Consider the following 12,966-nt stretch of genomic DNA (forward strand, 5'->3'; position numbering starts at 1 on the left):
TCAATGCCAGTCTGAACCCAGGGGGTTTCTCAACCCAGAAGGCCAGGGCCCATTTTCAGAGTCGTGTGCTAAAGTCACTGCTATCATTTGATTCAGATTCATAGCGCCCCCTATAGGACACAGCAGAACAGTACCAAGTTTGGTGGGTGGAGTGAGAACACACTCAAAGATTGCAGAGGTTGCAGATGGTGCAGGAGGGAGCCAGCTTTCTTCTACCATCCACAGGGTCTCAGGAATCAGAAGTGATTATCATTAAGTGCCGTCGAGTTGGTTCCGGTTCCTAGCAACCCTGTGTAGGGTTTCTGAGTGGCAGCTGGTGAGTTTGAACCTCAGACCTTACAGTTCAAACCCACCTTGTGGTCCAGTGCTTATCCTACTGCGCCACACCAGGACACCACTGGGATTTCCATCCAAAGGTCTCCATCTTGACCCTTGGTCAGGATACCTTTCACCAGTAGGTGGCGGTAGAGGATTGCTGAGAGCTGGAACAGGAACACTCCACCAAGTTCCATTGATTTTTGTAAGAGTTGTATTAAGTGCCATCGAGTTGGTTCTGACTCATATAGACCTTGTATAGGGTTTCCAAGGAGTAACTAGATCCCCTTAAGTTTACTTCTACCTTAGAGGAAGATGCCTGTCTTTCTGCCTAGCCAGCGGTCCCAGGGCAGAACCGGGAAGGGACACAGCTCTGGCACCCAGCTAGCACGGAAGGTCGCAGGACGTAGAGTTGAAGGAACTGAGCCCTAGGCTGGGGGAGATATGGGCAACAGCAGAGGCCAGCCAGTCCCCAGCGATTCTGGTTCTAAGGCAAGTTGAGCCTAACAGTCCTTCACCTGATGCAGCAGTATGGCTGTGGTGGGTCATGTGTGGCAGGGGGCCCCTTACAGCCCCTGGAGGAGACCCCTGTCCAGCCCTGTCACACAATCTGTCCCCTAGGGAGGCTGAGTTTGTTCTTACAGGAGTGAAAAATATCAAGGGGGACAGCTTTGTTCACTTGCTCCATGGTCTGATCTAAATGTGTTTTCCCCCAAATTCTCACTCTATCTTATGGCCAGGAACCCACGTTTACCTTTAGAGACACAGGCCAAGACTCCACATTCACCATCAGAGACACGACCCGAGACCCACATTCACCAACCCACTGCTTTTGATTCAGCTTGGACTCAGCCACCCTGTAGGAGAGGGAACAGTCCCATAGGACTCTCAGGATGCCATGTCGGTGGGAGCGGACTGCCTCATCTTTCTCTTGAAGAGCCGCTGGTGGGGTCAAACCACCGACCTTTCAACTATGCTTAACCCCTGTGCCACTGGGCTCGTTCTTATCAAAGAATATAATCTCTCACTTTCCCATGCCTCCCCAGCTAGTCACGAAAGGGCATTCTAATCCAGTACACTCCGGCACTGGGCCACCTATGTTGCTCTTTTCTCTATTACCACTGAATCCTGTTCTACTGGGAAGAACAGCTGTAGGCATAGAAATGTCTGCTAACTCCACGGCCTCCTGCGTCAGGTTGCCTGGTGCTATTCAGAGTCGCATCTGCTCTAGGGTGAAGCTGCCCACATGGCCCTTGTTAAATCAATACAGCCTGTTCAACTCGGGGGTTCATCTTCTAGCACACGGCATAACTGACCCCTTAGGGTTTCTGAGGCAGTGAATCTTTATGGGAGCAGACAGCGCACCTTTCCTCCTTGGAGAAGCTGGAGGGTACCCCTGTGGTCAGCAGTCCGGTGCTCAGTCCACTGCGCCACCAGGGACCCTTGCTGTTATCCTGCAAATATCCCAATCTGTGCCAACATCCTCAAAATCCTCAAAAATCCAGCAGAACACGAAGTGTCTGGTCACTGGATAGAATCATCGCCAAGGACACAGCCCTGGATTTGAATGTTTGCAAATGGAACTAGGCTGAGTGAAGGTGACTGAAGTAACCCACTGCAGTCAAGCTGGTTCCCACTCACAGCGACATAGTGTAGGGCCTTCCGAAACTGTAAATTTTCACAGGAGCAGATAGCCTCATTTTTCTCCCCAGGAGTGGCTACTGGGTTTGAACTGCCGGCCTTGTGGTTATCCCTCAGTGCCACTGGGTTCCTTGCATAAGGGGGGTCAGGGTAACCGGGTACACTGAGGACAGAGGCAGGGCTGTAGTAAGGATGCTGGGACAGCGAGCTCCCTCCCAGGGATAACGTCTCTCTATTTTATTTCATGTTAAATCACAGTAGAAAGCAGGAGAGCTGGCCTCATGCAATGACACAGACTGTATGGATGGGTCCTTCCAAGGAAATATTGTATGCTGACTGGTGTTGATAAACCTTTTGGATTTAAAGCTCATGTTTTGAAGATATTTATGAAGTATTAACAAACTGTGATATGCAGATGATACAAAGCTGAAAGCAAAGAGGACTTAAAATACTTTACTCATAAAGATCAAAGACCACAGCCTTCGATTTGGGTTGCACCTCAATGTAAAGAAAACAAAAGTCCTCACCATTGGACCAATAAACAACATCCATATAAATGGAGAAAAGATTGACGTTGTCATTTTGCTCGGATCAACCATCAATACTCATGGAAGCAGCAGTCCAGAAATCAAGCGATGTATTGCATTAGGAAAATCTGCTGCACAAGACCTCTTTAAAGTGCTCAAGAGCGAAGATGTCAGTTTGAGGACTAAGTCGGTGACCCTGAGCCAAGTCGTGGCATTTCCAATAACCTCATATGCATGCAAAAGTTGGACAGTGAATAAGGAAGATCTTAGATGAACTGATGACTTTGAGTTAATGGTTTTGGAGGAGAATATTGAAAGTACCATGGACTGCCAAAAGTGCAGTCAGAGTGCTCCTTGGAAGCCAGGATGGCCAGACTTTGTTTCTCATACTCAGGTATCTTATCAGGAGGGACTGGTCCCTGGAGTGGGATATTATGTTTGGTAAAGAGGAGGGTCAGAAAAGAGGGACCCCCCCAAAGAGATGGATTGGCACAGGGACAGCAGCCATGGTCTCAGGAGTAGCGAAGACTGTAAGGTCGGCACAGCACTAGGCAGTGTTTCCTTCTGCTGTGCACAGAGTCGCTATGACTCGATGGTACCTTGGCACATAACAACAACGGTGAAGTATTATGGAGTCCTGGTGTGGCACTGTAGGTTAATGCACTGGACTGCAAAGTTTGAACTGCAAGGTCAGTGGTTCAAGCTCACCAGATGCTCCTTGGAAACCCCATCCAGGTTGCTACGAGTTGGAACCCACTTAACAGCACTTAATAACAACAGCAGAGAGATCCAAGCATAGGGGATGAAGTTACAACAAGCAGCAGGGGAAGACCCCCAGTGGGGTGGACTGACACAGGGCAGTAACGTGAGGATGATGCAGCACTGGGCACTATCTCCTTCTGTGGTGCACATGAGGTTGCTAACAACACCTAACAACAAAACTAACCTACAAGTTGGTGGCTGGAACCAGCGACGGCATGGAGGAAAGCCTGGAGACCGGCTTTCATAAAGACTGTAACCATGAAAACCCTATAAAACAGCTGTGCTCTGTAACACACGAGTCGGAATCACCTCAATGGCACTGGTTTGGATTTTGCTTGTTTTGACAACAGATCGAATCCCTGGGTGGAGCACAGGAGTAGCATGCTCATCAACTCACTGAAAGGCTGCATGTTCCAGTCCACCCAGAGGTGCTGAAGAAGAAAGGCCTGGCGATCTGCCACAAAACCAATCATTGGAAACGGTGTGGAAAACAGTTTGACATCAACTGGTGTTTCACCAACAGAGAAATGGTGTCTTTTAGAGGCAGAGAAGTCTTCATAAAGCAGTCTAATGACATCTGGTGAGAAGGGTGAATGCAGTTTAGCCCCAGAAGTCTCTAGCTCAGGGTTGGGGAATGCCAGACTCTGCCAAGGCAACTGCAGTTCTAGCCATCAAAGTGTTGTTGTTGTTGTTAAGTGCCATCGAGTCAGTTCTGACTCATAGCGACCCTGTATAGGGTTTCTGAGGAGCAGCTGGTGGGTTTGAACTACCGACCTCGTGGTTTAAAGTCCAGTGCTGATCCTAGAGAGCCACACTAGGAGTCCAGTCATCACACTGTTGTGAAGTGCCGTCGAGTCGATTCCAACCCATAGCGACCCTGTGTAGGGTTTCCAAGGAGTGAGCCATCGTGTTATGGGTTGAGTTAATTAAATGTTTGACCAAATATAGCAGGCTAATTTTTAAGTTGAGAACTTTGTATGTCTTACATATGATATAAATATCCAAGTAGCCCTTGGCAGAAAAAACGGTTCCCCACCCTTGCTCTGGCTGCTCCTCAAGATGGTTGTGGCTGAGAGGATTCGATTTGAGTAGTTGAGAAGACAGACACTAAGTTTGCCTTGGTTTTCCTTCCTTGCCCTTCCTGTGTGTGTACGCCCCTTTCACAGTGAGGAGGCCGATGAAACCCTGGAAGGCCGACAGTGGATTTGATCTTCAGATCTGCAAGAACATTTAGGTAAAAACAACAACCTCCAGCCTGAAAATACAGCCTGGAATTATAAGTTAAGGGGGCAGAACTTTCTAGACATGTCCCCATAAAAATCTAAATTTAAATCCTGAAGGCTGATGGTAGGAGATGCGATGAAACAGTCAACTTCAGAGACATAACTAGCTACTTTGGATAAACTTCCTCAGAACTTAGAGTAAGTCCCAGCTTACCAGGGCTGGAAGAGATCTTCTTGTTGCTAAATGTCATCGAATCGGTTCTGATTCATAGTGACCCAGTATAGAGTTTCTGAGGAGCAGCTGGTGGGTTTGAACTGCCAACCCTTGTGGTTCTCAGTCTGGTGTTGATCCTACAGCGCCACACAAGGAGTCCAATATTTGTGGTTGTTAAGTGCCGTCCTGTACAGGGCTTTTCCGAGGAGCGGCTGGTGAACTTGAACTGCCAACACCTTGAGGTTTAAACTGACCTTGTAGTCCATCCAGTGCATTAACCCACAGCACAACACCAGGAATGCACTCATAGAGGCCATTTAATCATCTATTACAACACATACAACTTATCCTTGGGTGGAGCAGACAGTGCTCAAACTCCTCCAGAGGTGCCGCAGAAGACAAGCCTGGCAGTCTGCTTCTGAAGTCCACAGCCTTGAAAACCCAGTGGGGAGAAGGCCCGCTCTGCACTCACCGTGTCCCTATGCGTTAGAACTAACGACAACTAAGTGGACACCAATACGAGGGGGCTTCAGAAGGTTCAGGGAGAAATTCCATTATCTTCTCATTCCCTTGTTCCATGAACTTTTTGAAGCCCCCTCGTATCATATCTGGCCCCGTAAACGAGATGAGAAATGCCCTTGTAATGTGCCTGGCATGTGGTTGTTCAGACACAGAATCCTGTGTTTTCTCACCGACACGCTGGGTTTCTCTTGCGTCATTCCATCTGAGGACTGCTGGAGGACTCAGTGGGAATGAGCCCATCTGTACCTGCGTTCCTTCCTCTCTATGCTCTCCTTGTTGTCTGACCTCAGACGAGTCATGTAACTTCTCTCATGTATTGCAAAGGCAGCACGACTCAGTAATGGAAGGGTTCAGGCTCTGAGAGTGCCCACGGTTCTGAATCCCGGCTCCTGTCATATTGCTGCTGTCGTCAGCTGCCATCTAACTGGCCCCCGACTCAGGTCGACTCCATGTGCTACAGACTAGGACTGCTCCACGGCGTTTTCTGGCTGAGATCGTTACAGTAGTTGCCAGGCCTTTCTTCCGCAGAGCTGCTGGGTAGGTTTCAACCACCAACCTTTAGCTTTAGCAGCTGATTGTGCACACCCTATGTGCCACCCAGCCTCCTTCTTATTCATTACTGGCCGTATCACCTGGGCCAAACTGCATAACTGCTATGTGCCTCAGTTTCCACACCTTTCTCACCAGCTGCTGTGAAGATTAACCAGTTACTGTTGTTAAATGCTTTCAAGTCAGTTCCGACTCATAGTGACCCTGTATAGAGTTTTTGAGGAGCAGCAGGTGAGTCTGAGCCATCAGCTAATCCTCATTTAAAGGACTTAGCATGATGCCAGGCATGCAGAAAAATGCTAAGACATGTGTCAGAGCTTAATGCGATTAGGGACAAACTAAGATTAGGAACAGGATTAGGCAAGATCAGTGTTTTTTCAAACCTGGTGAGAAACATTTCCATCCTCGTCTGGATGCCTTTCTTTCCTTTCCATTTGTGATTCTGGACCCAACAATGCCTGGCTGGAAGCAAAGACCACATGACCGCACCAGCCAGCTGAGCACCATCCTTATACTTGGACCCAAACCACCAACAGCTGTCATCGAGTCAATTTCAACTCACAGTGATCTTACGTAGGGCTTCTGAGACTAGATCTTTAAAGGATCAGACAGTCTCATCTTTGTCCCATAGAGCAGCTGGTGGGTTCGAACTGCTGCCCTTGTGATTAGCAGTCCAGTGCTTACCCTATAGCACCATCAGGGTGCCTTAAACTCCTATGATGACACGTTTATTTCTAACTGATCCTTCTCGTTGTTGTTAAGTGCCATCAAGTTGGTTCTGACTCACAGCGATCCTATACAGGGTTTCCATGGAGCAGCTGGTGGGTTTGAACTGCCAACCTTGTGGTTTGCAGTCCAGTGCTGATCCTACATCGCCACACCAGGAGTCCTTAAGTACTCTTAACAACCAACCATTAATGGTAGCTCTTCCTCACGGCTTCAAGAGACAGGCATTATCCTTTTCTGAAATGTTTGCTCTTTCATAGTAGGAGAGCTACAGACTCCAAAGAACAATGGAGTAAAACTCTAAATAAACCAAAATGGCGGACTTCTTATTGCGGCAAAGGATCATACTGAGGAGGGAGGGGCAAGCAAAGGATCAAGGGAAGCAAATGAGGAGCCGAGGATCCAGCACTGAATTCATTCAACTACCTTGTGATTCCAAGTCTCACTTTAGAGTCTCACCGGCGTTTCCACAGACCCACAAACGGGGTAGGGGTGGGGGACAGGAATGACTGCTCATCATCCCAGGCTCTCACCTGACTTCTTTCCTAGCAGCTTCTCTGATGTCAGCTGACAATGGAGACCAAACGCACCCCAGGACTCAAAAATGTTGCCCATCTTTCCTACTTAGTCTCTTATCCCCTTGGACATGGGGGTGGGGGCGGAGGGGAGCCAGTTTTTCTGGAAGGATCCTGAAGAATGCTATGAACTTACTTCTGTTAGTGTGGGGTGGGGAGGGGCAGAGAAAATTCATTTTTTGCTGCAAACAGAATATGTAGGAGTCCTGGTGCGGTGCCGTAGGATACATCACTGGACTGCAAGGTCGGGGACAGGACCAGGATTATTTCCCCAGACTGGCACAAATGGAGCCCTGGCAGTGCAGTGGGTGAAGCATCGGGCTGCTAACTGCGAAGTTGGGGGTTCAAGCCCTCCAGCTGCTCGGCAGGAGGAGGCTGAGGCCGTCTGCTCTGTAAAGATTGAAGGAAACCTCATGGAGCAGTTCTACTCAGCCCTGCAGGGTCACGTGAGTCGGAAGCAGCTTGAAGGCAGGAGGTTTCGTTTATTTATTTATTTTTTTGGCAAATGAGAACTTATTTATCAACTAAATGGATCGATAATTCATTTCGTTCCTACCCAAATCACACAGCTTGTTGGTAACACAGAGACTGGACACTTTGGTTCTGAATTCGGGTTTTTCCCAGGGTACAGCCTCTGCTGCTCACTCTACAAACAGACCAAGGGGGTGACCCCAAAATAGAGTCCTTGGGTGGTTCCAACAGTGAATGCACTTGGCTGTTCACCGAAAAGCTGAAGGTTCAAGTCCACCCAGAGGTGCTGCAGAAGAAACACCTGGTGATCTACTTTGAGAACTCAGCCACTGAGACTCCTGGGGAGCACACAGGTCTGCTCTGACACACACGGGTTGCCATGGGGCAGGGTCAACTTGATGGCATGTGGCTGGTTTAAGGTCCAAAGAAAAGATCCAAATGGAAGGGGGACAATCTTGTACTGTCAAAGGAAGCTAATCTTGAGACCACCACCAAGGAGCCCTACTTTGCCTTGACTTTAAGGGACATGTCCTCTTGTTACATGAAGGGGCTTTAAAAGTTGAAGGAAACATAGAACTGAAAGCTGATGGAGTTTTTCCCAGGGACATTTTGAAGCCCTTTCGTATCTGGTGATGCACTATATTGTCTAGCTCTTAAGTGCTGTGTGCTATGTGGGAAAAATCACTTGTGAAATGACATGCCCTTGGTAGGTGTGACCAGTGCCACTGTCCTTCCTACAGGCCGCACTGTCTTGGTTCTTTGTAAGCCATGGTCTGGGTCTGCCTGTCAGGCTGAGGGACAGGGAAGGAGTAGAAAGTGACAAGTGACTTACCAAGTAGACGTCGAGAACAGAGGCATTATCATCCTGTGCTTCTGGTGCACCTGGCTCCGAGGTCAGGTAGATGGTCCCCTCTTCCAAGGCAAATGCTGAAGGTAACCCTTTGCTGGGGAGACAAAGGTGGGTTATGAGCACGTTCCCACCAGATCAAGACCCGCAGAAGCCACACCCATTGTGAAACAGATGCTGAGGCTGGGGTTTTGGGGGGATTGTGTATTTTTCTATGATGTTTTAAGGAAACATGGCCACACCTGCAGATATGGTACTTGAGTTAGAGAATTTTATGTTGGTTGTCATGAGCCAGAATCCATTTGGTGTTTTGTTTGTTTTTCAGTAGTGCATTTCTGTTTACGAGGCGTTGCCCGTCAGTTACCTGGGTCCACGTTCATGGAAGCAGCAGTCAAGAAATCAAATGACATAATGCAGCAGAGGTCTGCTGCACAAGACCTCTTTAAAGTGTTCAAGAGCAAAGATGTCAGTTTGAGGACTAAGATGCACCTGACCCAAGCCATGGTATTTTCAGTAACCTCATATGTATGCAAAAGCTAGCGAATGAATAAGAAAGACCATAGAAGAATCCATGCATTTGAGTTATGTAGCGTTGGTGAATACTGAAAGTACCACGGCTTGTGTACTTGCCAGAAGAACAGACACATCTGTCTTGAAAGTACAGCCAGAATGCTCCTTAGAGACCAAGATGGCGAAACTTCATCTCATGCACTTTGGACATGTTGTCAGGAAGGGCCAGTCCCTGGAGAAGGACAGCATGCTTGTTAAAGAGGAGGGTCAGTGAAGACGAGGCAGACCCCCAACGAGGTGGCTGTAACAATGCGCTGAGACACAGCAGAGATTGTCACGACACTGCAGAACTGGGCAGTGTTGTGTTCTGGTGTTCAGAGTCACTGTAAGTCTGAACTAACTTGACGGCACCTGACAACCATTACTGACTGAGTGAAGAGATCATGAAGACCACCAAAAATCTGCAGGAACAAATCATCCAACCCAGATCAATGTCTCCATACAAACCAGCCACTACTGCTGAGTCTATTCTGGCTTGTGGCGCCCCCTGTGTGTCAGAGTAGACCTGTGCTCCTATAACATTTTCAAAGGCTGATAGTTTTGAAGCAGATCACCAGGATTTTCTTCTGAGGTGCCTTTGGGTGACCTCAAACCTCTAGCTTTTCCATTAGCATCCGAGTGTGTCCATCATTTGTGCTACCGGGCCCGACAGAGACTTCCTGTTCCTGTTTCAATGCTGCCAAGTACTAAATGCTGTTCTAGAAAGGATACCTACATACATGTTGGTTTCTCTTCAATTCTCGGACCGGGGAGTATTCTAGCCATTTCCTTGTTTTCTCACTGTGCTTCTGATATCCTGGGCACGAGCCTGTTTGGAATCCAGTTGTCATTTCTCCAGTTGATGTTCCTGGACCCCCCTTCCCTCTGCAGAGGAACACCTTCCATACTGAGCAGTGGGGGCAGGGGTTCCCCAATCCTCATCCTGTCAGCTGGGAAGACCCATTTCTAGAAGCAATGGTACGTGTGTCTGGGGTGAGGAGTCTGCTTGTCTGCCTCATTGGCACCATTAAGTTGAATTCTAATTCCTTTAATTCAGACTCTCTGGAATAATTCCTCCTCGTTTACAACAAGCTGCCCAGGAAACTGTGAAGCTCAAAGGTTCTGTGTTTACCGTGTAAGCCCAGGAACTGCCACTGCTGGTTATAAGCTTCTCGACTCCTGCTCTTGGTGACCGACCCCATGTGTAAAGAGCAGAAATGCACCCCTTAGGGTTTTTCAACAGTGGTTACGAATCGGGCTGCGAGCCGCAAGGTCAGCAGTTCGAAACTACCAGTGGTTCCGCGGGAGAAAGATGAGGCTTTCTGCTCCCATAAAGATTTACAGCCTCGGAAACCCTGGGTTGGGTCACTATAAGTCAGAACCAATTCCACGACACATAACAACAACAACAAGATGTCCTTTGGGAAGCAGATAGTCACGTAGACTCAAACCACTAACCCTTGGGTTACTAGTCCAGCATTTACCCATCAGCACCATCCAGGGGAGCCGGAGAACAGCATGTCATGTTACCCTGGCGTCAGTTCTGAGTTGGGGCTGGGGGACAGTCTATTTAACAGAAAGGCTCCACGGGCTTCCCTGGCTGTAACTGGTCACAAGGGGGTCTTGGTGAGCAGAAATTAACTCGACGGCAGCCGATATCACCACCACCAGTCTTTATGGAAGCCAACTGCCAAGTCTTTCTTCCGCAGCACTGCTGGGCGGGTTTGGACCCCTGGTCTTTAGAAAAGCAGGTGAACACAAACTTCCTGCATCACCCTGGACTTTACACGTCCTCCCAGCATCCCCTAGGAAAAGGACGGAAGTGGCCTTGCAAAAATGCTTACTTCTGCTGCTAGCCTCGTCAGAAAGCCTGAACTGGAAGTGCTGCTGATGGTGCCATTGAGCCTCTTAGGGGCCGGAACAGTCCGATGCTTCTGTTTGCAGATCTAACGTGCGTTTTACAGCTAATTCTCCTGAGGGCATTTGTTCAGGGCACATGGCACCATCCCCCGGTCTTCGTCCTTTAAAAGTCATTCTCTCTCTGCTGCCAGTCTTCTTTTCTTTACCAGAGTCATGACATCATAACATGTCACAGGTCTAAAAGCTACCCCCCCCCCCCCCCCGGTTTGGGATTCGAACTCATAGGGCAGAGGAGAATTGCCCTATAGGGTTCCCAAGGCTGTAAATCTTACGGAAGCACGCTGCCACATCTTTCTCTCATGGGGTGACTGGTGGGTTCAAACATCTGACCTTTTAGTTAGCAGCCATGTGATCAATGACCGTGTAACACTGTGAAAAGCCACAGCTTCCCACCCCCAGGTGCCCCCAGAACAACTGCTCTATGATGTTTCCCCCCTGGTTCTGGTAGTTTCATATCTTCAGATGATGATGCAGGGAATAGGTTCTCAGCCTAAGGCAATAGTCATTGATTCAATTTGAAGGAGATTAACCCCAACACACACACACTTCATCTTCTTCCCAACATTTGTTACATGTGTTTTAATTATTTCACAACGGTGATTAATGTACTTAATAACATTTTTTTTTGGTCAGTGGTAGAATTCTCCCCTTCCTTAAGGGAGGCCCAGGTTTGATTCCTGCTCAGTGTTTCTCACATGCACCCACCACCCCATCTGTCTGCCAGTGGAAGTTTGTATATTGTTAGGATGCTCAATAGGGTTTAGCTGAGCTTCCAGACTAAGACAGACTAGGAAAAGAAGCCAGGCGATCCGCACCCAGACCTTAGCCACTGAGAACCCTGTGGACCACTATGCCCAATCTGTACAGGAGGATGGCTTAGTTCTGTTGGGTATCACCAGCAGCGGAGAGCTAACAATAACACATTCCACCTGTCATTCAATGCCCCATGCCACTTCTCTGTCCCCTGCTTTCACCTGTCCTTTTTCACCAGACATTTTCTCCCTGAACTTTAGCTCTTTCCCACCATGCTGTCAACACTTATATAGAATACAATCGAAGGTCAGCAGTTCCCATCTACCAGCTGCTCCGCGAGAGAAAGGTGAGGCTTTGTGCTCCCGTAAAGATTTAGTCTCAGAAATGACTCCATGGCACACAACCACCACCACCATCCTGCAGCTGGTGTCCTGGTGTGGCGCTGTAGGATAAACACTGGACTGCTAACCACAAGGCTGGCGGTTCAAACCCACCAGCCGCTCCTTGGAAACCCTATATAGGGTTGCTATGAGCCAGAACTGAATCAACAGCACTTAACAACATAATCCCAGAATCAGTGATAGAATCCTTGCTTTCCATGTGGGAGACCCCCCACCCTACCCAGTATTGGTGGTGTAGGCCAATATCCTAATGCCCAGGAATAGCCAGGGACCCATAGCAGTCATCAAAGTGGGAACCATTCTTGATACAAGTACATAATGAATCAGCATTGGGATGACTTGGCAAACTCCCTGCCTGGTCTTGGTGGCCTAACATCAACCCAGCTTTAATTCCAGACAGGAGCCCTGGAGCTTGGCTACTAACCAGCTGCAGAAGAAAGACAAGCCAGCTAGTTTCCGAGAGGTGACGGCCTTGGAGACCTATGGGGCAGTTCTATCTGTCCTACAGGGTCACTGAGAGTCAGAACTGGCTCCACTGCAGTGGGGTTTGGAGCTCTAATTCTAGATGATGCAGCATTTTAGGGAAACTTGATTGAAGGGAAAACGAACGTGAAATGAGATTAGACTTTATCAGTGATTTTAGAAGTCAGCATCATCTCTTTAACATGAGGGTACGTCAAAGAAGATTGATACATAATCACAGAAACCTTTATTAAACAAAGATATCAAAATGGGAAGCTATCATTTCAAGACATCCCCTTCATCTAGCACTCGATATTTCTGAAGACGGTGCTGCCAACTAACGCTTCCCCACTGCACTCGCCTGTCAGTTTGTCACACCGGTGGCTTTGTCATACTGTGGTGGCTTGGGAGTTATAGTGATGCTGAAAGCTATGGCACCAAGGTGGACAGGTTTCAGCGCAGTTTCCAGACTGACAGACTAGGAAGGAGGAGAGACAGACTACTTCTGA

The 12,966-nt window shown here is 48.3% G+C and overlaps 1 protein-coding gene across 1 annotated transcript in view; it reads right to left on the reverse strand.

Annotated features, from left to right (window-relative positions):
- Positions 1-646: 646 nt before the first annotated feature.
- Positions 647-12,966, reverse strand: part of PIP5K1B (phosphatidylinositol-4-phosphate 5-kinase, type I, beta) — a 111,107-nt gene continuing 98,787 nt past the window's right edge. The window contains exons 12-15 of the mRNA XM_006863831.1: positions 8,358-8,469; positions 1,681-1,769; positions 1,070-1,172; positions 647-748 (exon numbers count right to left, since the gene is read on the reverse strand). Coding sequence (XP_006863893.1) covers positions 647-748; positions 1,070-1,172; positions 1,681-1,769; positions 8,358-8,469 — 406 coding nt within the window. The remainder of the gene's footprint in view (positions 749-1,069; positions 1,173-1,680; positions 1,770-8,357; positions 8,470-12,966) is intronic.

Source organism: Chrysochloris asiatica, unplaced genomic scaffold, assembly GCF_000296735.1.
Source record: "Chrysochloris asiatica unplaced genomic scaffold, ChrAsi1.0 scaffold00056, whole genome shotgun sequence".
Classification (NCBI taxonomy): Eukaryota; Metazoa; Chordata; class Mammalia; order Afrosoricida; family Chrysochloridae; genus Chrysochloris; species Chrysochloris asiatica.